The following is a 22,835-nucleotide window of genomic DNA, read 5'->3' on the forward strand; positions in this document are numbered from 1 at the left end:
AATGACTTTTGTACTCTTTAAACAACAAAAATATTTCCTAGTTATCCAGTGATTTTTTTATTTTTAAGATCACTACCCTTTAAAACTTGTTAAAAGAATAAGAAGTATGTAGTGTTTTAAATAAAATGAAAAAATACAACAGCATTGGACTAAAATACGGGATTATTTTAAACAAACAGTGCACAATCTGAGGAAGTTTGGTTAGGGCGCAATCATTTTTATATATACATGGAAGTCGCATCATACACATACTGAAAAACAGGGATGAAGGGGAGCTCTTTGCCTTTAAAAAAAAAAAACCTTTAAACTGAAAGACAATACTGTGTTCCCAGCTTTTTCAAAAACCTTGTGACACAGTATAAAAAGCAGGCAACAAATTCATTTTTAAATTGCCTATGGTGCTAATCTGCTAAAAGTAACAATGAAAAATTGACTAAATTAGCAAATCAGATGGTTCATATTCACAACTGATAATAATAAAAGCAGAGTTTATGGGATGCTCAATTGTTACGAATAATGGAGTCCATTCAGTCCGGCCCCTTCCGTCAAAATGAAGAGACAACTACTGGCGAGCAACAGCTACGTATCAATATTGCTGTACTGATGCAATAGCTAAGTTACTGCTCTGTGGTTTCAAATTGGGGGAAGGGGGGCACTTAACCAAGTTAGTGCCATAAACCAATCTGCGACCCAAGTGTACCATTTTAGTGGAGATATTACTTTGAAGAGACGGTGAAGCATAAAGTGTCTATGCTACCAAATGCAAAACTTTGGTTAAAAAAAGACCCCCTTAAAAGAAACTTTAAATGTCAGAATTTTAAATTTACCACAGAATTTTATCATTAATACCTTGCCAGAAACCACATCCCTACTCTCCTGGATCTGGCAATGAAAGAAGAGTTGAAACATAGTCTCTCTATAGTTAGTTAGTAGGTGGAAAAGTCCCAACCTAGTAGGGAGAAAAGCTATCTCTACCATCCCTTCCCCTCCCCGCTTTTTGCATATTAATTTTTGTTCTGGTGCATCAAGCCAGATAGTCAGGGTGCTGGAAAAGGGACAGGTGAGGGCAAAGTGTAACCCAATATAAAAGCAAAAGGCCAGAAAAGAGCTTGGTTACAACTCCGCTCTCCGCTCCCAACCCACAGTGCACACAGCACACCCAAAGAATTCTCCTTAGAGGATGACTGTTAGGGACTAAAGAAAATATGTCCTGGGAAATCCCCTGCTATACGGAATTGGACAAAACATACTGCTAACGTAAGAACAGGTAATGCAAGAATGTTCTTTAAAATGGGGCTCTGCCCTGATAGTGGGGGGGAAAGTAAGCTGCAAAAACTTCAAGTCATATAATCCACTCTATTCTTTCCCTAATGATTTTCCTGGAAAATATAGACCAGAAATTGTACATTTCTGCTCTGTCTAGCATTTTAATTCAAGTCAAAAACAACGTGTAACAGTAAAATTCAATAAATTAATCCTAAAGTAAAATGTGAAGGTCCAAGGATACACCAGTAGTGAATCTGCAGAAGGTCCTATTTTGCTCTGGCCTCTGGGTCTTTGGTTTTTGTCTAGAATTGTGGCCACGTGACAGACTTGAGACATGAGGTGCTAAAACTAGAGATTCACGATCTCTTTAAAAGCCTGATCTATTAAAAGCAGAATGATAGGAAAATTAAAAGTTGATGAAGAACAGAGGCCAGATCAAATGCGATGTTATCAGAGAAGGTGAAAGAACACATCCTTAAATACACTCCCATGGAAGAGGGTACGGACAAACTAAAGCAGCAGGAAGAAGGGTAAAGGAATAAGCGAGTCTTTACACACACAGGAGACAAGGCCAGGCAGCTGGAGCCAGGCAGCCGGACTCACGCACATGCGGTGGGTGTCCTGTTCTCTGCAGCAGCCCCACAGCACCACCACAGCGCCTTAGGCAGAACAGGCACTTGGTATAAATGTGTGTCCGCTGAGTGGAAACTGAAAATGGTAGTTCTCATGCTCTTATGATAAGGAAGAGCCACCAAGGCATTTGGGAAGGGAGGCAAAGGGCTAGAGCCCCATTATATGGTAAAAATGGAAACAAAAGCAAACAAAAAAGCAGACAAAAACTGTGGAAAAACAAAAAGTGAGGTCTTCTAAGCCAGCATTACTTCACTCCTCCCTGTGCACAGTACATAGTGTTCTAATTCTAGGTATTGCTTGTAAAATAATTCACTAGTAACTACAATGTTATAGTAAAAAAGGTAGTAACTAATGCCACAAAACTCCAACACCGGCATTTCCTGAATTCCCTGATGCTCCTACTACCCTTTGTTATTCCTGTTAGATACTGTAAAACCTACAGGGCCATTAATGTGTTTTGCATCTGGTTTCTTATGATGTATTTTGAATTTTCCACTTTTAGAAGGTAGAGGAGAAAAATACCCAAATATAGCAACAGGTCAACTTCAACTCAAGTATCAAACAGTTGTCATTACATCCTTTATGGAGAGACCAGCTATAGAAGAAGGCACTGCCCTCTCAGATTTTTCAAGTGCCCATAGCCTTAGAAGCCACACAACTTTTCATATTCTACCTAAGTAACAGGTTCTATGTTTCTCCCATTATTTGAAGAAACCAGGGGGAGAAAAGGGATCTCTCAATACTCTCCTCAGATGCCCAAACCTCATGGTGGGTTATCTATCTGAAATGCCTCTGCCCCACAAGGAGATATTTTCCAGAGTTATGAATTATTGCAACAAGGAGATCAACTAAGTCACCTTAGCAGTATTTATAAACACAAAGGGTCATGTCAATTATTTGTGTTGTGGGAATTCAGCCAGGAGCAAAGTCAGGAAAGAAGGCAGAAGACTTAAGCTAAAAGAAAAGTAACACTTCTGTCTTCTATTTTTAAGGACAGGTTTTCAATGCACATGCCCTACTAGGTGCCAAAAAGGACCTGACTAATATGTGTGCAAATGCCCTAAGGTAGGAGTGCCAATGGGTGGGCTGACAGTGGTCAAGTCTACATATTAATTTTATTACACAGAAAAATAAATACAAGATTCAAAAACTGAAATCCATTTCACCTGGTAATTAAAATATCATTCTAAAAGGAAGGCAGTTTCCTAAGATTGAAAGTCACCAAGTAAAATGAAGTTGTCTAATAAAATTCATCATTCTCAGATTCCTACTGAGGGAAAGAAGAAATTCTTTTCTCTGTGATAAGTTACTTTCCTAAGTGACTTCTTTTAATTTAAAAAAAAAAAAAAAAAAAGGAAGGGGGCAATTTTCCATGAGTTTCAATTATACAAATGCCACAAACAGCTTCTGAAGCTGAAGCTACTATGACAATGAACTTCCATGTCACAAAGAGGAGGAGGAGTAAGTGGAAGGGAACAGTGCAGAGGAAACACAGTGACATTGCATTACAGTAGGTATTTACGTCTGCTATCCTCATCCAATGTAAGGTCAACAACTTCTGCAGGTGACGCCCAAGTCTGCTGGGGAGTCACAGCAGTCCATGACTGTGTTTGCCGGGTGCTAACATACTGCGTGCCAGAGCCATGCTTCCATGAAGAAACACTCTGAATCACACCTCCTCGAGGATGAACACACCTGCAATTGAAATGAAGAGCAAAAGCATGGTTAATCCTACAGAAGGCAATATAGCTTCAGTTGTACTGACCAATACTTTTACTAAGATAAGCCTACTATGCAAGTTCATCAAACCCATAACCAATATCCTTCCCCCTTTTCCTGCTTCCCTCTATGTCTGTCTGTCTGTCTGTCTCCCCACCTCTCTCAGTTTAGCCTTAAAAAGGCCAAGACTCTTGTCTCAGCCACAAAGTCCTGAGTTATGTCTAGATCTGTTACTGAAAATGGATAAGATGATGCTTCTCTGAATTCATTTAAGCCTCTGGGGTCTTCAGGATAGGGCAGCATATAAATCCTGAGCAAAATTAAGATGCCCAGACAATCTTAGTCTCAGCTAATGAAACAGTAAGAAATACAGGTGAAACTTGTTCTTAAAATAAGTTCTGTCCCATATTTGTTAATAGTACTTTCAAAAACAGAAGTAGTAATACCCCTTTTACAGATTAGATGTCTAAACGTCTTTAAGTACTAGGTCATGAGTTAAAGATCAATTTCCCTCAACCTGAAGGTGACAAGAGAAACACCTGGTTAGTTCATCACAACCACTTATGCTTTAGTTCAGTGAAAATAACAAGGCTGAAATACTCAGTTTAGATTCTCTAAAAGTATCCTATAAGAGGGACAGAGCTGCCTTGCTGACAAATCTCATGAGTTCATTGTTTGGGAGAGAACTGTTTCAGAAATATCTACATGTTGAATTCTACATTCCAGTCAAATGATAGAACTGTGAACCTCCAGGATGAACCACTGAGTAAGTTTTGATTCATATGAGAGGAAGGCAGGCAGCTCAAGCTATCACTGCTCCTGATGTCCACACATCTAAATTATAGACCTGTCTCCATGCAGCATATGTGAGAAGTGACAAGTGGCATGACTCTAATCACACAAACTACTACAATGGATCATGAGCAGCTGTTCTGACAACAGCTGTATATGATGAGTGATGCTGAATCACCTAAGAACTCCAGCTTCGACCCCATGCTACCTGAACCTCTAGGTTCAAAAGAAAACATCAGAGTAACAACAGACAAGGCTTAGCTGCAGAACTGCCCTTAAGGACCCTTAAGCTTATGGAAAGAGGCCCTGCTGCTACAAAGGCTAGCCTGAAAATGACTCCCTTACCAAGAGAGGTGCCGAAAAACAGATCCCTTGGGGCCAGAGTAGGGGTAGGATGCAGATTTGTTACAGTACCAGAGGGCCATCATCTTTTCAGAAATGGGCTAAGAGTAGCTACTAACCCAGAGGTGACCATATTTTCAAAATTAGCTAGTAAAAAGCATTAAAATAAGACACACAGGGACTTCCCTGGTGGTGCAGTGGATAAGAATCCGCCTGCCAATGCAGGGGACATGGGTTCGAGCCCTGGCCCGGGAAGATCCCACACGCCACGGAGCAACTAAGCCAGTGCGCCACAACTACTGAGCCTGCGCTCTAGAGCCTGCGTGCCACAATTACTGAGCCTGTGTACCGCAACTACTGAAGCCCACGCGCCTAGAGCCCGTGCTCCGCAACAAGAGAAGCCACCGCAATGAGAAGCCTGTGCACCACAACGAAGAGTAGCCCCCGCTCGCCTCAACTAGAGAAAGCCCGAGCGCAGCAACGAAGACCCAACGCAGCCAAAAATAAATAAAATTAAACCTTTAAAAAAAAAAAAGGAAAACACGTCCAAAGTCTAATCCAAATCTGTCCACCCCTTAAATACACTCAGATTAAATGACCAAGCAGTCACGGAACAATGTCAGCTAAATGAGTCCATCCAACATTTTAAAGAAACGGTTTTGATGACTGATGACAACAGAATACTAAAATTATTAAGCAGTTTCTCCTCATTTGACACGCCCGACAGACCTATGAGGTAGATGTGGAAGTTCTTATCCATACTCTGACAGGGAAACTGAGGATTAAAGAGGTTACATGACTTGCCCAGGGTCATACTGTTTGAAAGTATAGGCAAAGGAACTTCAGGCCAAGTCTGATTTCTGGTCCAATGCTTCCCACATCATGTTGTTGCTTTACAAACGTGTGTATTAAATGCGGTAAGGAAAAACATGGCAAGAGTCAGCAGAGTGCAAAGACAGGCCCAGAGCAACAATTTAAAAATATAAAGTTCTTCAACAGTTCAAAAGCTCATCTGTCAAGTAGTTACTGAAGTAAAGTTGGTTAGAAACTTAGAAAAATCAGGGAATGAATGACTACCAAAAAAAGTCAATGTAATCATTGACAGAATTCCTAGAAATAACTCTGAAATAAAAGCAGTATTTAGTCCCAATTGTTACTCTGCACTGCTCCTTAAGTAATCATACAATGTAACATCAGGACATCAGGTAGTGGCTTTAAAAGGGATCTAATCCAATCTTCCCATTTTACAGAAGAGAAAACCAAAACCAAAAGACAACTGCCCAGGGTCTTAAGAAAGTAAAGCATGGAACCAGAACAAAATCAGGTCTCCACTGGGGAGTTTATTTCCAACTATGTCTTTCTCAGACTGCTCCCAAAGTACTATACACTATGTTTGATTGTAAGGGGAACTGCCTAGCCCCTGGGGGTAGTACAATAAAGAGCAAAGCAGATTCTAGAAAGTGTCCACAGTAGGAGAGTGAGAGGTTTAGAGATGGTATTTACTAATGAGGAATGGTTGAAAGAGGTTATAAATAGTTCCAGTTACTGGAAACCAAACTGGGCTACGTTAAGCAAAAAAGAAAATTTACTGGAAAAGCACATTTACTTGAGTACCTCAAAGAACCTAACGATGCTGGAACAACTAGGCCTCATTCATTTGACTCAAGCCCCAATCCTTAGTCTGTTTCTCTTCAAAATTTTAGATTCTCTGGAGAATGTGATGATCCTATCTTTGGTCAAAAGCATTCCTGTCTCCTATTAACTGCAACTGGAAGGGCAATTGCCAAAGAAGTGAGAATCATCATGGAAGGCAGCTCCTTCACCAGTACAGAGATCTTGAGAGCAGAATAACAACCATGAATCAGTTTCTAGAAGGCAACTTTTGGATGATCATTACTACACAACAATTACAGCCACTACAAAATAGAATAATCTGCCTTTTAAACATTCAAGCAATTGCTGGGGCATCTGTCAGGAATGTTAATAAGATTCTGAATACAGGCAAAGCTATCCTGTTAGAAGTCAGGATAGTGGTTACAGGAGGCAAGGTGGAGCCAAGAGGGACTTCTGTTTCTTAATCTGAGAGCTGGTTACTTGGGTATGGGTACAAAAGCTAAAGCGTACACTTATTACTTTTCTGTGTGTGTTATAAGCCAATAAAACATTCAAAATTTTTTTTATGATTTAATGACCTCAGCCACCTTGAATAAAATGATAGCTAGGAGATGGATGAGGACAGAACAAGGCTTTTAACACATTTTTTTTAAGTACAGGGGAAAAAAGGTCGAGCTCTATTTTATAAGATGGTACATTACAGAATAACTTATACCAGATGCAGAGGGGGAAAAAATTTCAGGAGGAAATGGGACTACAACAATTGTTATAAGCCCTACAGAGATGCCCTATAAAGAAGGATGTGAGAGGCTCAAAATTTTGTAAGGCAACTAACAAAGCACAGTTTCATGTATTATCACATATCCTTTTTCTATTATGAAAGATATGGGGTGGGAACATACTCAGCTGTTTTATAATTGGTCCAACAGATTCTAGTGCAGACGCAAGCTTTTTTCTCACAAAGCATTTAATCTGCATATGACTGGCAATAGGTTTGCACAACTAGAGTCACATTTTGAGTACTATACCCAAGAAAAACTGCTTAGGCCTCACTTCCATAGACCACCACCCCCATCCACTATTTATAAACAATAAGTTTTGATAGAATAATTTCCTGCTCTTCATATATTAAAACCAAAAAAAGGAGACTTCAGAGTAGAAAGGAAGAAAAACACAAAAAGAGGGCAGGCTCTGATGATCAGCTGTTGATACAGTTAACCTACTATTCTAAGAAAACAACATTAAAAATTAATCACTTTTGTTCTCATTTACAGATTCTGAAGGTGACCTCTTGGATAACATTCCTACTTATTTTTCCTAACTGAAGGTAGAGTGAATCCTTGTAGCTTCAGGGAAATGCTTATCTGCCTCCCTTGCTTTTTTTAGGGTTAATGTTAGCAATTGGTTCTAAGCAGCAATCAGTCTTAAATGCAAAAGCCTCCCCACATCAATTCTTCTGCAGAGGGGTGAACCAACATTAACCAATGGACCATAGGACCATGTGAAAGGAGGTAAGGGTCTGATTATTCATAAAAGCTTCAGAGAACAGGTACTGAAAGAACTGTTCAGCACAGTTCCACAACATAAAGATACATGCATTCATCTTCCTAGGGCAATTACCAATGAAGCTTGCAGAAGAAAAGAAGGAAAACGGAAAAAGGATAAAGAAAAATATTAGCAACAGGGTCATAAGTTAAAACTTATGGCAAAATTAAGTGGGCACAGAAGAACTAGAGATGATGGAAAAGTCTCCATCTCACTGGCAAAGAGCATCTTGTGAAACTGGACTGTCCAAAAATTAACACCTAGAAATGACATCTAGGTAATGACAGGAGTTCATCACAGCAATCCAAGGCAGCCATAAAAGATGCGTTCAACCATTAGTTAGGAAAGCATGCCTTCTAGTTTATGACTAGAAGAAACACAGAAGCTAAGTGAACATATCAGAATCTAAAAGAAAAGAGCAGGGGAAGATGTTAGCATGCAAGAAAAGAAAAACAACTGTTTAACAAAAAAAAAAAAAAACAGGCACATCACAACTAGAATTACTGATGTAAAGGTCAACAAACCGGAATGCTTCCAATATGGAAAAATGGCACCCAAACGCAAGTCAGAGCAACCACAGTCCCCAAGAGAACAACTCAAGAACCAAGTCTGAGTTTTTTAAAGCTCTCAGAAAGCCCACAAGGTAGAATACCAAAAGGAAAAATAAGAACAGGACAACTAAATCCAAACAAAACATCTATGCATGCAAATCGAATTAGAACAAAAAGATGCGGATCAAAACCTAAAACCTTCTTCCAAGCGATAACCCTGCCAGAAGCCCATCAATACTTCATAACTGCAACCCTAGACCTGTAAAAGAAATAAATTCCAGATGAGACACAGGCAGCTAAAGGGGCAATTCCGAAGCAACCAACAAGAAAGGCTCTCCCCCCGACCTGCTTCTCAGCTTTTTAATCTCAATGTTTGAAAGATTATCATGCTTCTGCTGAAAAATTTTTCAGAAAGACACAGCAGAGTCAGTGAGATCCTACTCAGTCCTAGACCCAAGGGCCAAAGTATAAGATCCCCTCAAAATGACACAAGAGTCCATTCAAAGTACTCCAACAGAATTTGTCAACTCTACATTCCATTTTATGGACAGTTATTAACCACCACTGAGATTTCAAGATAGATCTGTCACCTCCAAGATATGATTTCTCCAGGATTCAAATTAAAGGATCAGAACTAAAAAACCCAAAAAAACACATCTTTATGCTTCAGAACCTGTAAGAAAAAGTCCTTGAAAGTAATGTTATAGCATGTTATTTAAGATGTACCCAAAGTCACCTGACTTAGTTAAGAGTGAAACAAAGATGTTTATAGGGTAAAATGACAATCTGGATAAAAGACTTTAACAAGTTCAGAGAAGGGTGTACTAGAGATAATCTGTGTGCATGTGTGTGTGCTGGAGGTGAGAGAAACTTGGAATTTAAATTTCCAAGTTTTAATAGAAATATAATAATTTCAACTCCAGATAACAAAAATATTGGTAGACAAAGAAGCTCAAGATATCATTATGGCAGGAAAGTTTAACAAAGAATCTGTAAAGAAGGGTAGCTCACTCTGTAACATTTCTAGGCACAAGGAGGCAATAAAGAAGGGCGAGTCGGTAGGAGTTAATAGAGAACTGGACCATACATATCACTGATATGTCTCAGAACAGAGTAAGAGATTAGACAGACAACACAGGTTATAACCTATTCTTTCCTACTTAAATAGGAACACATGAGTAACACTGAATTAAAATTTGAAAAGTAAGTCAAGAGGAAGTTGGTAACTGGATAATGTGCTCCTGGCACAACTGAAGATAATTTACCTACATCATCTATCAGTCAATATGCAGAATAAGTTTTATAGTACACAGTCTGAAATGAAAAATACTGTCATATTTTAGAAAGATCTTGGCATGGGGCTTAAAAGTATACTAATGTCTTCTATACTTATATAATGCTGAAATAAAATAATGACAAACGTATACTGAAGTAAAGGAAAAAAACAAGAGTTCTATCTTCTTCATCTCATGGATAAGTCAGCTTGAAGGAAATAGATGGGAAAATGAAAGAGAACTTAATAGGAAAAAGTTTTTGACTACGGCAGAAAAAAAGAGAAAAAAGAATGAGGTAAAGGAAAGATTAAAGAATGAAAATTCTTTCCCACCAGAATAGGGGAAATAACCACTTAGAAAGAAAAAAGGAAGCAGCTATGCAGGCATACTTACAGCATAAATATAGGATAGAGGATGAAGTGCTGGGACAATACTAGTTCTGATAAAGAATTAGCCACTTCTGGGGAGATGGCATGTTAAATTATGACTTAAATCTACATCCTTAAAGTCCCAATTGTTTAACTAAAAAATGCTTTCAGAAAGTATAATCAGTTCTCATTAGAAGAAGGCATCTTCAATCTATGTGCATGTGTATTTTGCCCCCACTCTCCACTCCTAAATTCACCTTTTAAATAAGCAACAGAAGAATGCTGGTGAATGTCTTATTACCTGCCTAACCAAAGATTAAAATCAGATCTAAGAATAAGGTAAGATACGATGTTATATACCTACTTGAGGAAATCACAAAATCACAACTTAATTCTTGTGGCATAGGAGAAAAATTCTACATAGAATACAGATTTTTCCAAAGACTAGATTTTGTTGTGTATATATGTGTGTGTGTTAAATGTTCCTCAGGTATACCTCTGAGAGGGGTGTAACTAATTCTTAGGACTGTATCTTAAAGCAAGAGTCAGTAAATTTTTTCTGCAAAGAGCTAGACAGTAAATATCTTTGGCTCTGCAGGCCCTAAGGTGTCTGATGAAACGTCTCAATTCTGCCACTGGAGTGCAAAACAGCCATAGACAATACGTAAGTGAACAAACATGGCTCTATTCCAACAAAACTTTATTTATGGATAAATAAATTCTATTTGAATTTCATATAATTTTCACATCACAAAACATGTCTTCTTTCGATTTTTTTCCCCCAACCATTTAAAAATGTAAACACCATTCTTAGCTTGAGGTCCACATAAAAACAGGCAGCAGGCCAGATCTGGCCCATGGGCTGTAGTTTGCTCACCACTACCTTAAAGAATGACAAACCTTATAAAATTATTTCCATAATACTGTACACTAATTTGATGTCTTGTGGCTTTTTTTAAAAATTCCTAAGAAACAAGATTCCCTAAATCACACAAACATCACTAGAAATACACTATTAGGAACTGACCAAAGTAACTTGCAACCTTTCATGAAAGATAAAGAGAGGTGCTCTACCAGGACATGGAAGCAACCTAAGTGTCCATCGACAGATGAATGGATAAAGAGGATGTGGCACATATATACACTGGAATATTACTCAGCCATAAAAAGAAACGAAATTGAGTTATTTGTAGTGAGGTGGATGGACCTAGAGTCTGTCATACAGAGTGAAGTAAGTCAGAAAGAGAAAAACAAATACCGTATGCTAACACATATATATGGAATCTAAAAAAAAAAAAAGTTCTGTAGAACCTAGGGGCAGGACAGGAATAAAGATGCAGACGTAGAGAATGGACTTGAGGACACAGGGAGGGGGAAGGGTAAGCTGGGAAGAAGTGAGAGAGTGGCACTGACATATATACACTACCAAATGTAAAATAGAGAGCTAGTGGGAAGCAGCCGCATAGCCCAGGGAGATCAGCTTGTGCTTTGTGACCACCTACATGGGTGGGATAGGGAGGGTGGGAGGGAGACGCAAGAGGGAGGGGATATGGGGATATATGTATACATATAGCTGATTCACTTTGTTATACAGCAGAAACTAACAAAATAACGTAAAGCAATTATACTCCAATAAAGATGTTAAAAAAAGAGGTGCTCTAGGAAGAGGTATGATGTCGAATGCAGATTTCTCAATTATTTGCTCCCAATATATTTCAAGATAAAGTGAAAGGCAAGAAAATATGGATTGGGGGTGGGGGGGAGTACGGTGATACTTATGCCATAAAAGAAAACTCAGTCAAGCCACCTAGACATTTGCTAAAAATAAGAGACAAACATTAGTTCTGGTTCACATACATGTTTGACCGAGATGTTCTTGATATAAGACAATATGCAACACATTCTGAAGCTCATACGTGTCTATAATCAAAATGTATTTCTTAAACCACAGGAATTTGCAAAATAGCCCCACCATTCATGCCAGCCATGCCATGGCATGCCATACCATTTTCTTCTCTCTAATTAATATCCTACCTTGCATGTTCCTGAACTCCCACAATCTCCACTTCACTATCTGAAGAAGCAATATTAATTTCTTCATTGAGTGGTGCATTGCCAGCAGACGTTTTGTCACTTGCTAGGAATCCTGGATCCAAATGACCTGAGAGAGAAAGGGAAAAAAATAAGCACTACATTTTGACTCCTTATAAGCAGCAGGAACAACTCACTGACAGATTTCTCCTCCCAGTTTAATCACTGAAACAGAATCTCCTCATGAAAGCTTGCCTCCGTGAAACTGTTACCCATGTCAAGGAAACTGGGCAGTGTTCTGTTAAAAAAAAAAATTATTAAACAGAATACATGCACATTGTTAAATGAATGTTGAAACAACATAGACGTATATAAAAGTAAGAACTTCAAGTTTCTCACTTTCTACTCGCATCCCTTAGGAGAAAAAACTTTGGAGTACTCTGACAAATATGTATATCCAGCTATAGGTATATATAAACTGTAATTATACTCTACTTCATTCTGTAATGCTTTTTGCATTCAACTCTAGTCTGCTTTTAAATGACCTGCATATGACAGGTTTGCCACCACTTAGAGGTGTCAATGGGGTTCTCTACTGCTTATCATTTTAATAGAACAAAATTCTAAACCAGAAAAGCTCAAAAGGGGACTTCCCTGGTGGCGCAGTGGTTAGGAATGCGCCTGCCAATGCAGGGGAAATGGGTTTGAGCCCTGGTCCGGGAAGATCCCACATGCCGCGGAGCAACTAAGCCCCTGCGCCACAACTGCTGAGCCTGCGCTCTGGAGCCTGCGAGCCACAACTACTGAGCCCGTGTGCCACAACTACTGAAGCCCGCGTGCCTAGAGCCCATGCTCCGCAACAAAAGAAGCCACTGCAATGAGAAGCCTGCACACTGCAACGAAGAGTAGCCCCCACTCGCCACAACTAGAGAAAAGCCCACGCGCAGCAACAAAGACCCAACGCAGCCATAAATAAATTAATTAATTAATTAAAAAGCTCAAAGGCACAAATGGAGTAAATAACAGAATCATTAATATCATATTTATACTGGGATGCCTTATGAAAGACTTTACAATCTTCTCTCAATTTTAAACAATTTTAACAATTTTCTCTTAAGGAATGTAGATTTGACAAAATCGGACCCAAGGGAGTTCGCTGGCAGTCCAATGGTTAGGACTCCAAGCTTTCACTGCTGAGGGTGTGGGTTCAATCCCTGGTTGGGGCCAAAAAAAAAAAAAAAAGGGTTAAAATTCAACCTATGTACTCAGCTCTTGAATGTTCTGACTTAAAAGGATGAATTTTAGAATATCTAGGAGTTAACATGGAATAAACAGAGTTGCAACAGGTATAAATTTTCATTTACTCTTTAAAGGCTATTTTTATTTGAATATATTGTCATCTGATACAAAATTATTTCTCCCTATTTAAAAAAATAATCCCTTGTGACACATCATAAAAGCTAAACCAATATAAATAAGATTTTATGTACACAACTCTCTCTTCCGCTCTCACCTCACTCACTTCAATGCTTCAAGGTCATTAAGAAACCTTGTACTTTCATGCTCCTGCCAACTTCTAGCATAACCCTTTTGGAAAACCACGGACATCCCAAAGCAAAAGCCTTACAATTTTTACACTCTCTGACCCTATAATCCCATCTCTGAGAATTTAGCCTAACAGAAAAAACTTTAAATAAGCAAAGTGTCATGAGGTCAAATGATAGTCACTGGAGTGCTATGTAGAAATTTGGGAAAAGTGTATGTACAGCATACAAAGAGTTACATATAACAAGATAAAAATATGTATGGGCTAGTTAAAAGCTATGAAAAGTAATCAAATTTGAATATGATTGTGGGTCTTTTTCACAATTCTTTAATATTATTTTTACTTTTTTTCTTCAATTGAAAATGATGCACATGAGAAAACAGAAGATTAAAAAGGCTTCTAGATACAACTGGTGATTGAGATTGTATTACAGTCTGCATAGGCTTGTTAACCTTCTGTATTAAAAAATAATCTAGATAGGATTCTACGCGGTGTGGGCAGTGGTGTTGAACCCTACAAGCATACAAAAGGTGGCATCCACCAGACAAAACCCAGTTTTGTTAAATCTAGGGTGGTTACTTAAGTGGAATTGGTTAAGTCTGGATTTGGTATACCTAGATTCTTGCTGTGACTCCAATACTTTGCTTGCGGCCAAGTCTTTTATCCAATTTCTACTTCAATGTTGTAGTTAAGACTGTCGCCATGCACACGGTTCCTACTGCACTGCTATGGAGGAATACAAATTGATAGACTCCCTTTTTCCCAAACCTTCAACCTGTCCATATTCAGTATTTTGAGCAGCCTTGCTTTGCACAGCTGTAACAGTCTACTTTATCTATTTGTTTCTAAAATAAATGCTTGTTTGTGATATGCTGTGCACTGTGCTCAGTGCCAGGAATACTACAGGGAATAAACAAGGGAGGCAGTTTCCACCCTCAACGAGCTTACAATATAGTCAGGGAAAATAAAAAGCAGTCCATTGCATTATGGCTTGAAAACTAGTCTGATAGGGAGGTAAATAATAATGCCCTGGATGCACAGAGAAAAGGAATGTTTCCTGGACTTGAGGATAATCAAGGACACTGAGCTCTCGGGGAAGAGTAGGCACAGGTGAAGGGAAGTACCATAAGCAACACTGTGTGCCCTTGAGGGTACAGAAGTTTGGTGAAATTTGGGATAATGGTAGTAAAAAAAAAAAAAAAGTAATGAGAAATGAGCTGGCAAAGTCAGCAGAGGTCAGATCATGGGTAAGGAGCCTGGACTTGACCTTGAGAAGTAGGAAGCCAATGAAGGATTTCAGCAGAGGAATGACATGATCTGATTTTGTATTTTGAAATTTTTCCTTTTGGAGTATGGAAATGGAACCAGTAGCAGGGCAAGAAATACTAGAGGCAAGGAAAACAGTTAGACTGCTATAGTTTCCGGGGTGAGAAACGACTATGGCTGAACTAGAAAAGAAACAAAAGGAGGAATATTGTGTTTCTGTAAGTACAAAGGGTGAGTAATGTTGGGAATCAGGCAAAGTAAAAACGATGCCTAGGTTTCTGATTTAGGTAACTGGATACAGTGCCATTCAGTGCACCAATGAACATGTGAGGGTGGTTGCTTAGGATGATGATGTGCTTTTGAGATGTCCAATAGGCAGTTGAAGGTACTACCGTTCTAAAGCTCAGGTCAGAGGTCTAGAGAGGAAATAACAGATTTGGTAAGTCCTCCCAATAGGTGGGGAGATAAAGGTCATCCAGAGGAGTGAAGGGGGCTTAGAACAGAACCTTGATAAACACCAATAATTAAGGGATGGGCACAGAAAGAGGAGCTCACCAAGGTTCAGAAAGAGACAGAGAAAGAAAATCTGAAGACATGAAGCCAGGGCACCATAAAAAGAGCATTTCTAGGAAGAAGTGCTTAACAATGCCCAATACAGAGGCACAATAAGAGGAGGAACTAAGTAGAGGCCACTAGAATTGGTGATAAGATGATCATACATGACCTTGGCCAGGGGAACCTCAGAGGAATGATGGGTCTGAAGCTAATGTAGCAAAGCAAGCCGAAGAAGGACGGAAGGGAAGGAAGAGCAGACACATTTTAAGAAGTCTGGCTATGGAGGAAAAGGCAATAGATGGTACTGAGAGGAATATGGGTTTGAGGGAGGGGGATGCGTATGTGCATGTAGTATTTTTACTGGCCATATTTAGAAAAAAAGGCAGAGAATAGCTTTGATGGCAGAAAGCTGAGGTAATCTTGATCTGTAAAGAATATAGAAAGGCCATCTGCAGAGCACAGGCGTGGGTAGGACAGCAGAGTCGGTTTAGAAAAGTGAAGTAGCCACTGTGAAGAAAGAATGCTGCCTAAGGAAAGGGGGAAGGTGCTGGGCAGCACTGAGAGCCAGGATGAGATTGCAGATTAAGAAGTTAATATGACCCACAACTTTCCAACTACATGAAAAATCATCTCCAGTGTGGATAAAGGCTGTGAGTGTGCATCCAGAGATCAGACGTGGCCAGATGGGTACAACAGGAAAGCCAACTATACGAGGAGCTGAGGATATCAGTAAAGGAGAGTTAGGCTTAACATATGCTAGATAGGGAAAGAAATGCAGCTAGGGGGAGCTGAAAAAGGACTGGGTGATAGGTTCAATGAGGTAGAGGAATAGTGCAGTGGGAGTAACAGTATGAGTCCAAAAACGCCGCCAGTGCGAAATGAGAAAGCATTAGGAAGAGGTAGGAGGAAAACCAATGGTTATGAGAAGTAAAACGTACTTCCACCCTCCTCGCCACCCACAAAATATACAACCCTCTAGGACCATCCATTTGTCTGTCTTGTCCCCTACTCAGTTGTTATCCTCCTTTGCTCCAGCCACCTACTACTCCCCTTCCTACAATTTTTCCACTCCACTGCCCTCTGGAATGCCAGCTCTATGGAAAACGGCACTGAACCTTCTCTTCACCTCCTTGTGGAAACCTGACTTTCCTGAAAATGCTGCCTCCCCTGCAGGCCTCTGACTCCTACACCTCAGGTTGGGGATCAGGATCACTTACAAATTACTGTCCTCCATCCTCATGTACCAACACCAGCAGTTCTTATCTTCCAAGAAGTTTTCCTTTCACTCTAGAAGTTTCACTCAATGTGAAACATTATTGGCACTTAGTTTCTTTCTTTCTTCCACCTCTCTCCTTCCCCTCTCCACTTTAAGTCCTGCTATCACTATTACTCATTATTATATGAATGCTCATTATTTGTCTGGACAGCCACCCCCAAGCTCTCCATGCCTACTCACTAAAGCAAAGAGTAGAGAGCCCCAAGAGACACTTAAAACCCCCTGTGGTAGACTCACAGCAAGGGGCTCAGCCCTAACCAGCCTAAAAATAAAGAAGCTAATTGAATTAAACCAAACTAAAAAGGCAAATTGTAAGAAGTCATGGTTGCTATAAACAAACTCTTCTTCCTTGATTATTCAATGCTTTTAAACAACAGAAATTAAGAAAACACAACAAGAACATGACAGAATTAGTTAATTCCTAGTAGCTCTGTGCCCAGCTCTATTTCCACAGTTCTAATTTATAATTCCAATGTGTGGAATGTTCTGTGAAATGTCTCAGTCATCAATATTTCCAAATAACGAGTCTTCATTGATTAGGCCCCTCATCCTGACCCTATCAACTACATAGCCTCATCTCAGATCAGGAAGTATCATCACTCTGCCTTTTTCTTTTTTAAAGAGGGACAAAATGAAAAATTACGATGCTACTTTTGCTCATAATTTTATATCTTAAGAAAAGCCATCCCTGGTGGCGCGGTGGTTAAGAATCTGCCTGCCAATGCAGGGGACATGGGTTCAAGCCCTGGTCCGGCAAGATCCCACATGCCTCGGAGCGACTAAGCCCGTGCACCACAACTACTGATGCGCTCTAGAGCCCGCGAGCCACAACTACTGAGCCTGCGTGCCACAACTAGTGAAGCCCACGTGCCTAGAGCCTGTGGTCTGCAATAAGAGAAGCCACTGCAATGAGAAGCCTGTGCACCGCAATGAAGAGTAGCCCCCGCTCGCCGCAACTAGAGAAAACCCGCGCGCAGCAACGAAGACCCAACGCAGCCAAAAAATAAATAATAATAAAAAAATAAATATTTTTTTTAAATCTTAAAAAAAAAAAAGGAAAAGCAAGTTAACTATCACCAAAATTTAAGATTCTTCTAATGTTATTCATCCATTATGTATTCAGAAACTAATAATTTACATATTGCTTTTACATTATCAGATCAATCCAAACCATTTTGGCGGTGCAATTTTGGCCATAAAATTTATAATCCAAACTTGTTGGCATTTAGTTTTGTTAAAGAACCTGTATGATGCTCTAAAACTGATCACTTAAAATCAGGGTCTGCTCTTCTAGCCATTATCTTTATTGCTTGGTCTAAAAGTCAGTATAAGATAAAACAGGGGAGGCGGGCAGGGCGGGGGGTGAGATGGAGTGGGAGGGTACAAATTTCCTGGTGAGTGTTAACAACTCTAGACTAATGGTGTGAGTGTTCTACCACATTTCCTCTCAGAGTCATTAAATAAAATGTGCCACTCAGGTAACAAGTCAGCTGGGATCCACACCAAATCTGGGGGATCCCATGCTCTATAAGAGACACCATGGCATTCTCCAACAGCCAGGAATGCATCCCCTCCTCTATTTCAGAGCCAGGACAATTAGTCCTTTTCTCTCAATGTAACCCTCTTCAGCAAGTCACACATTCTTTTGGAAGCTCTAGTGCAGAGCCCAACACTCTTCTGGCCTTTGGGCCATACCCACACTGCACCAGCCCCCCTTGACCTCAAAGGAATCCAATGGCAGAGCAGTGCCTAAAGCATACACAAAAGCGAGTCAAAGATGTTATAAGGTTCTTCAAATACTGTCAGTGGTAGCAATCTACTCCTATTCTAGAACAAGAATAAGCTCTCTAGAAAAAGTGTAAAGGGGCTTCCCTGGTGGCGCAGTGGTTGAGAATCTGCCTGCCAATGCAGGGGACACGGGTTCGAGCCCTGGTCTGGGAAGATCCCACATGCCGCGGAGCAACTGGGCCCGTGAGCCACAACTACTGAGCCTGCGCGTCTGGAGCTTGTGCTCCGCAACAAGAGAGGCCGCGACAATGAGAGGCCTGCGCACCGCGATGAAGAGTGGCCCCCGCTTGCCACAACTGGAGAAAGCCCTCACACAGAAACGAAGACCCCACACAACCAAAAATAAATAAATAATTTAAAAAAAAGAAAAAAAGAAAAAGTGTAAACACCACAATTACCATATATTAAACTGAAAATAAAGCAAAGGATTTATATTTAGTTATTGTGGCAGCTGGTTGTCTCTGTGTAGGTCTTTCCCTGTGTAGCTCTTTGGAAAGATAACTGCTTTCACTCTATAAGAAAATTCTAAATTTTTGTCCTCCCACTACAGATCTTTTCAACACATAAATAAATCAAAAAGTAGAAAAGGTAGTGATTAAATTATCACGGCAAACATTTTCTTTTTAAATCATATATCTACTAAGAACTAGTCCTAAGACTATTTGAAGTATATAAAATTACTACATACTGGATGACAGTGGCATGCTAGCTATAAAAAAGATTACTATCTTAAATCACTACTCATTTAGCTTTAAAGCAAACAAATTATTACCGTGTGTTAAATTTTTTCAACAAAAATATTAAAAACTTTAAAAAGTGGGAGAAAAGGAGATCAGAAATCTAAAATCTTACAGTCCACATGTGCCAGCTGAAAAAGAGGAAACTTGATCTCCTGCACAAGACTTGATACAATGATTTTAAAGTGCTAACAATAGAGGGCTTCCCTGGTGGTGCAGGGGTTAAGAATCCGCCTACCAATGCAGGGGACACAGGTTCGAGCCCTGATCCAGGAAGATCTCACATGCCACGGAGCAACTAAGCCCATGCACCACAACTACTGAGCCTGTGCTCTAGAGCCTCCAAGCCACCACTACTGAGCCCGCATGCCACAACAACTGAAACCCGCGCACCTAGAGCCCCTGCTCCGCAGCAAGAGAAGCCACCACAATGAGAAGCCCGCGCACAGCAACAAAGAGTAGCCCCCGCTCACCGCAACTAGAGAAAGCCCGCGTGCAGCAACGCAGACCTAACACAGCCATAAATAAATAAACAAACATATTAAAAAATAATAGTGCTAACAATAGAAACATGGTCATTCTGGTCTGACCATAAAACGCCCTACTCTAAGAACAGGAAACCCAAGACTTTTTTCTCTTCACTACAACTAAGCTTGTATTACGGACAAATCAAGATTACCAGACCTATTTTAAGGATGGGGAAAATGCTCATAGTCTACCTTCTTAATAAGAAGGCTGATGGAAAAAATGAGATCATTTGTTTAGAATTTTTAATTTCCAGGGAGGGAGGACCTCTAAATAAATTTAGTGTAATGATTATAAGCCTTCCACACCAAGAGTACTTCAGACGTCTGCTTCTTTTGGCCTCATCTACATTTATGTTTACAGTGAGCTATTATTAGCAATAAACAAAAATTAAGCTATTTTCAGATATACTGGTACAGTTTCCTAAACATGTCCGATGCAAAAGTTATTAATAACAGATTCCCAGACCCCATTTCAGATCTATTTACAAGATTTTCAGGGAGAAATCTAGGAGTTTGAATATTTATAAGCACTCCAGGTAATTTCTATGCTCAGGCCAAAGTTTAGGAAATACTGCAGCAAGAGCAACTCATTCCAGGGCAGGAGAATAAATTAGAAATCCACTGACTGGGTCCATTAATCACTTCCTTAGTCCACTTCAGCCTAAATATATTAACATAATGCCAGTTAGCATTCCTGAGGGCCTGCTGTGTACTTCATCCTATACGAAGCACATTATATGTTATTTCACGTAACAGTATAATAACCTCTTGGGGTGGATACTAGTTTTATCCAAGTTTTGTAGATAGGGAAAACTGAGGCTCTACATAATTTACCTGAAGTCACACAGTGTGCAAGTGGCTGCTGGTTCAAAATCAGGCTGTTTGCTGGCAGCAGGCTGCCACCCACTATACTGTCCACTTCTAGCATCAAGTGAGAAAGAGTAAACATACGGCAAGAGCTGAAATGGAAAGTTCAGAAAGTTTTCTGGGTCAGAAAGATTTCTTGACCAATGGCTTTCCTAATTTCAACTCTTTTTCCTTGGTTGAAACTAAAACTAAACACTAAAAACTATTTTGCATACAGGAACATCATCTAATTGCTTAGAAAAAGAGATAAGCTACTCTATCCCTAATGATTGCTTATGTGATTCTAAATGGAGTGGGACCGTAGACCCGGTCTGAGACGCTGCTATCAATTAGCCACTGCTGCTATTAATTAATTAGTTCAGTGACTGGGTTTTTATTTTATTGGGAGGGAGAGAAGGAAGACTCGGATTAACCATTACAACATTTATCTTAAACTCCAAACTCAAGAATGACCATCTAATTGATACTAATACTCCAAGTATCAAAACTATAAACTGGCAATTGAGAATAAATTCTATGAACATTTTGTTATGATATGGTTAAGTATATTCAAATTCACAAAATGGGTTCCCACTATGACAATTACATCAAGACTACAGTGTATTATTAAGTTTTATTTATTACTCACAGACCTGCATGTTAGATATAAAAAAAAAAAAACTTTGAATGAGCCAATAAATGGCTTCATAAGAAAATATCATGGGGATCTCTTGAACAGTGACGTCCATGTCCTACAATATACAAAAATCTACACATGATTTGTAATATATAGAGAAAGCACACACATGTGCTTTCTCTACACATGTACCAAGAGACATGTACAGGAAATGTCAATGGCAGCATCATTTGGAATAGTACCCTAAATGTCCAAGAAGAGATTGGGTAAGTCTATTATGATATAGTCATACACTGGAATACTAAATCGCAGTAAAAAGTAAATGAACTATAGCAACACATCAACAAGAACAAACTTCACAACATGTTGAACTAAAAAAGCGAGTTGCAAATGATTACCTTCTATGTAATACTAATTAGTATTAAAACATGCTTGTTTACAGATACAAAACAAATGCAGTAGAAGTATGGAGGAATACACAGGAATACCAGACATTAAATAGCAAATTCAGGGGAGCTTTGGAGTAGAGAGGGGCTGTTTCCCTCCTCAAATATTTTTGCCATGTTTCATTTCTTAGAGCTTAGAGCTAAGCACCAAAGCCTGGTGGTATTTTTAAATAATCAAGCTAACAATTACTTGAATCTGAAAATGTGATGCTCCCCCCACCCAATGCTAGTGACTTTAATGATACTGTAACACCCCAAACCTTGCACTTTTAGGTTAACTCATATTAAACTGCTAAATTTGTTGTAGATGAGAAAGTCAAATATTAACAATCCTATATAGTTCAAACTAATATTAAAATTCTCTGTATGAAAAGAAAAAAACAAAAAGTAATTGTTCATATTTTTCCTAAGAATTTACTATAAAGTGGTCTACATCTCATGGCAAGACTAAGGAAACAGGGTGGTAAAATTGAAGTAGAAAGGATCACTTAACTGTCAATGGATGAAAATTAAGATAAACTACTCCCCTTTGATATAAAGTATTACTACTTAATTCTTTTCAAAGTACTTATACACATTAATAAATACTTAAAAGATCCTTGTTGGGCAAATTAAGTATTTATACATATAAACACTTAAGTCCAGAGGAGAATCACCTTATCCAAGGTTAAATAGGCAGTTAGCAGTCACAACACAGTTAAAACTAAATCCAGGTCCTGTTCCAAAATTAGTCACAATAAATTAATCAGAAGCTCAACAAATAAGAGAAACTTTTTTATTCAGTTTCAATCAAAGATTATGAAATGAAGAATTAACGACAATGATCTGTGGAGTTCTGTCTCCCCTTTTACCCTAACAATTTCAATATAAAAAGTTCTAAATTATAACCCACTGTTATTTTTGTAATACAAAACTCATTTCCCATAAAAATAATATTTTAGGTAGTTATTAAGCCAACACAATTTATAATTTAACTAGAAAACTATAATCTTTCTATGACACTAAAGAAAATACACACTACATGAGCAGTCTGTCTCTCAATCCCCTCTACCTCTTTTCCTAAACTTTTCTAAAAG

At 39.2% G+C, this 22,835-nt stretch overlaps 1 protein-coding gene and 1 long non-coding RNA gene across 5 annotated transcripts in view; one reads left to right on the forward strand and one right to left on the reverse strand.

The window, feature by feature from the left end:
• LOC309639455 overlaps positions 1 to 22,835 on the forward strand; it is a 177,860-nt gene that overhangs the window by 50,911 nt on the left and 104,114 nt on the right. The gene's annotated exons all lie outside the window — the stretch shown is intronic.
• ARK2N (arkadia (RNF111) N-terminal like PKA signaling regulator 2N) overlaps positions 3,202 to 22,835 on the reverse strand; it is a 77,244-nt gene continuing 57,610 nt past the window's right edge. For all 4 annotated transcript variants that reach the window (XM_082416644.1, XM_082416643.1, XM_082416642.1 and 1 more), the window contains 2 exons: positions 12,139 to 12,265; positions 3,202 to 3,594 (listed from right to left, as the gene is read on the reverse strand). In XM_082416644.1, coding sequence (XP_082272770.1) covers positions 3,405 to 3,594; positions 12,139 to 12,265 — 317 coding nt within the window. In that variant the 3' untranslated portion in view covers positions 3,202 to 3,404. The remainder of the gene's footprint in view (positions 3,595 to 12,138; positions 12,266 to 22,835) is intronic.

Source organism: Balaenoptera physalus (assembly GCF_965194825.1).
Source record: "Balaenoptera physalus genome assembly, chromosome: 12".
In the NCBI taxonomy this organism is placed as follows: Eukaryota; Metazoa; Chordata; class Mammalia; order Artiodactyla; family Balaenopteridae; genus Balaenoptera; species Balaenoptera physalus.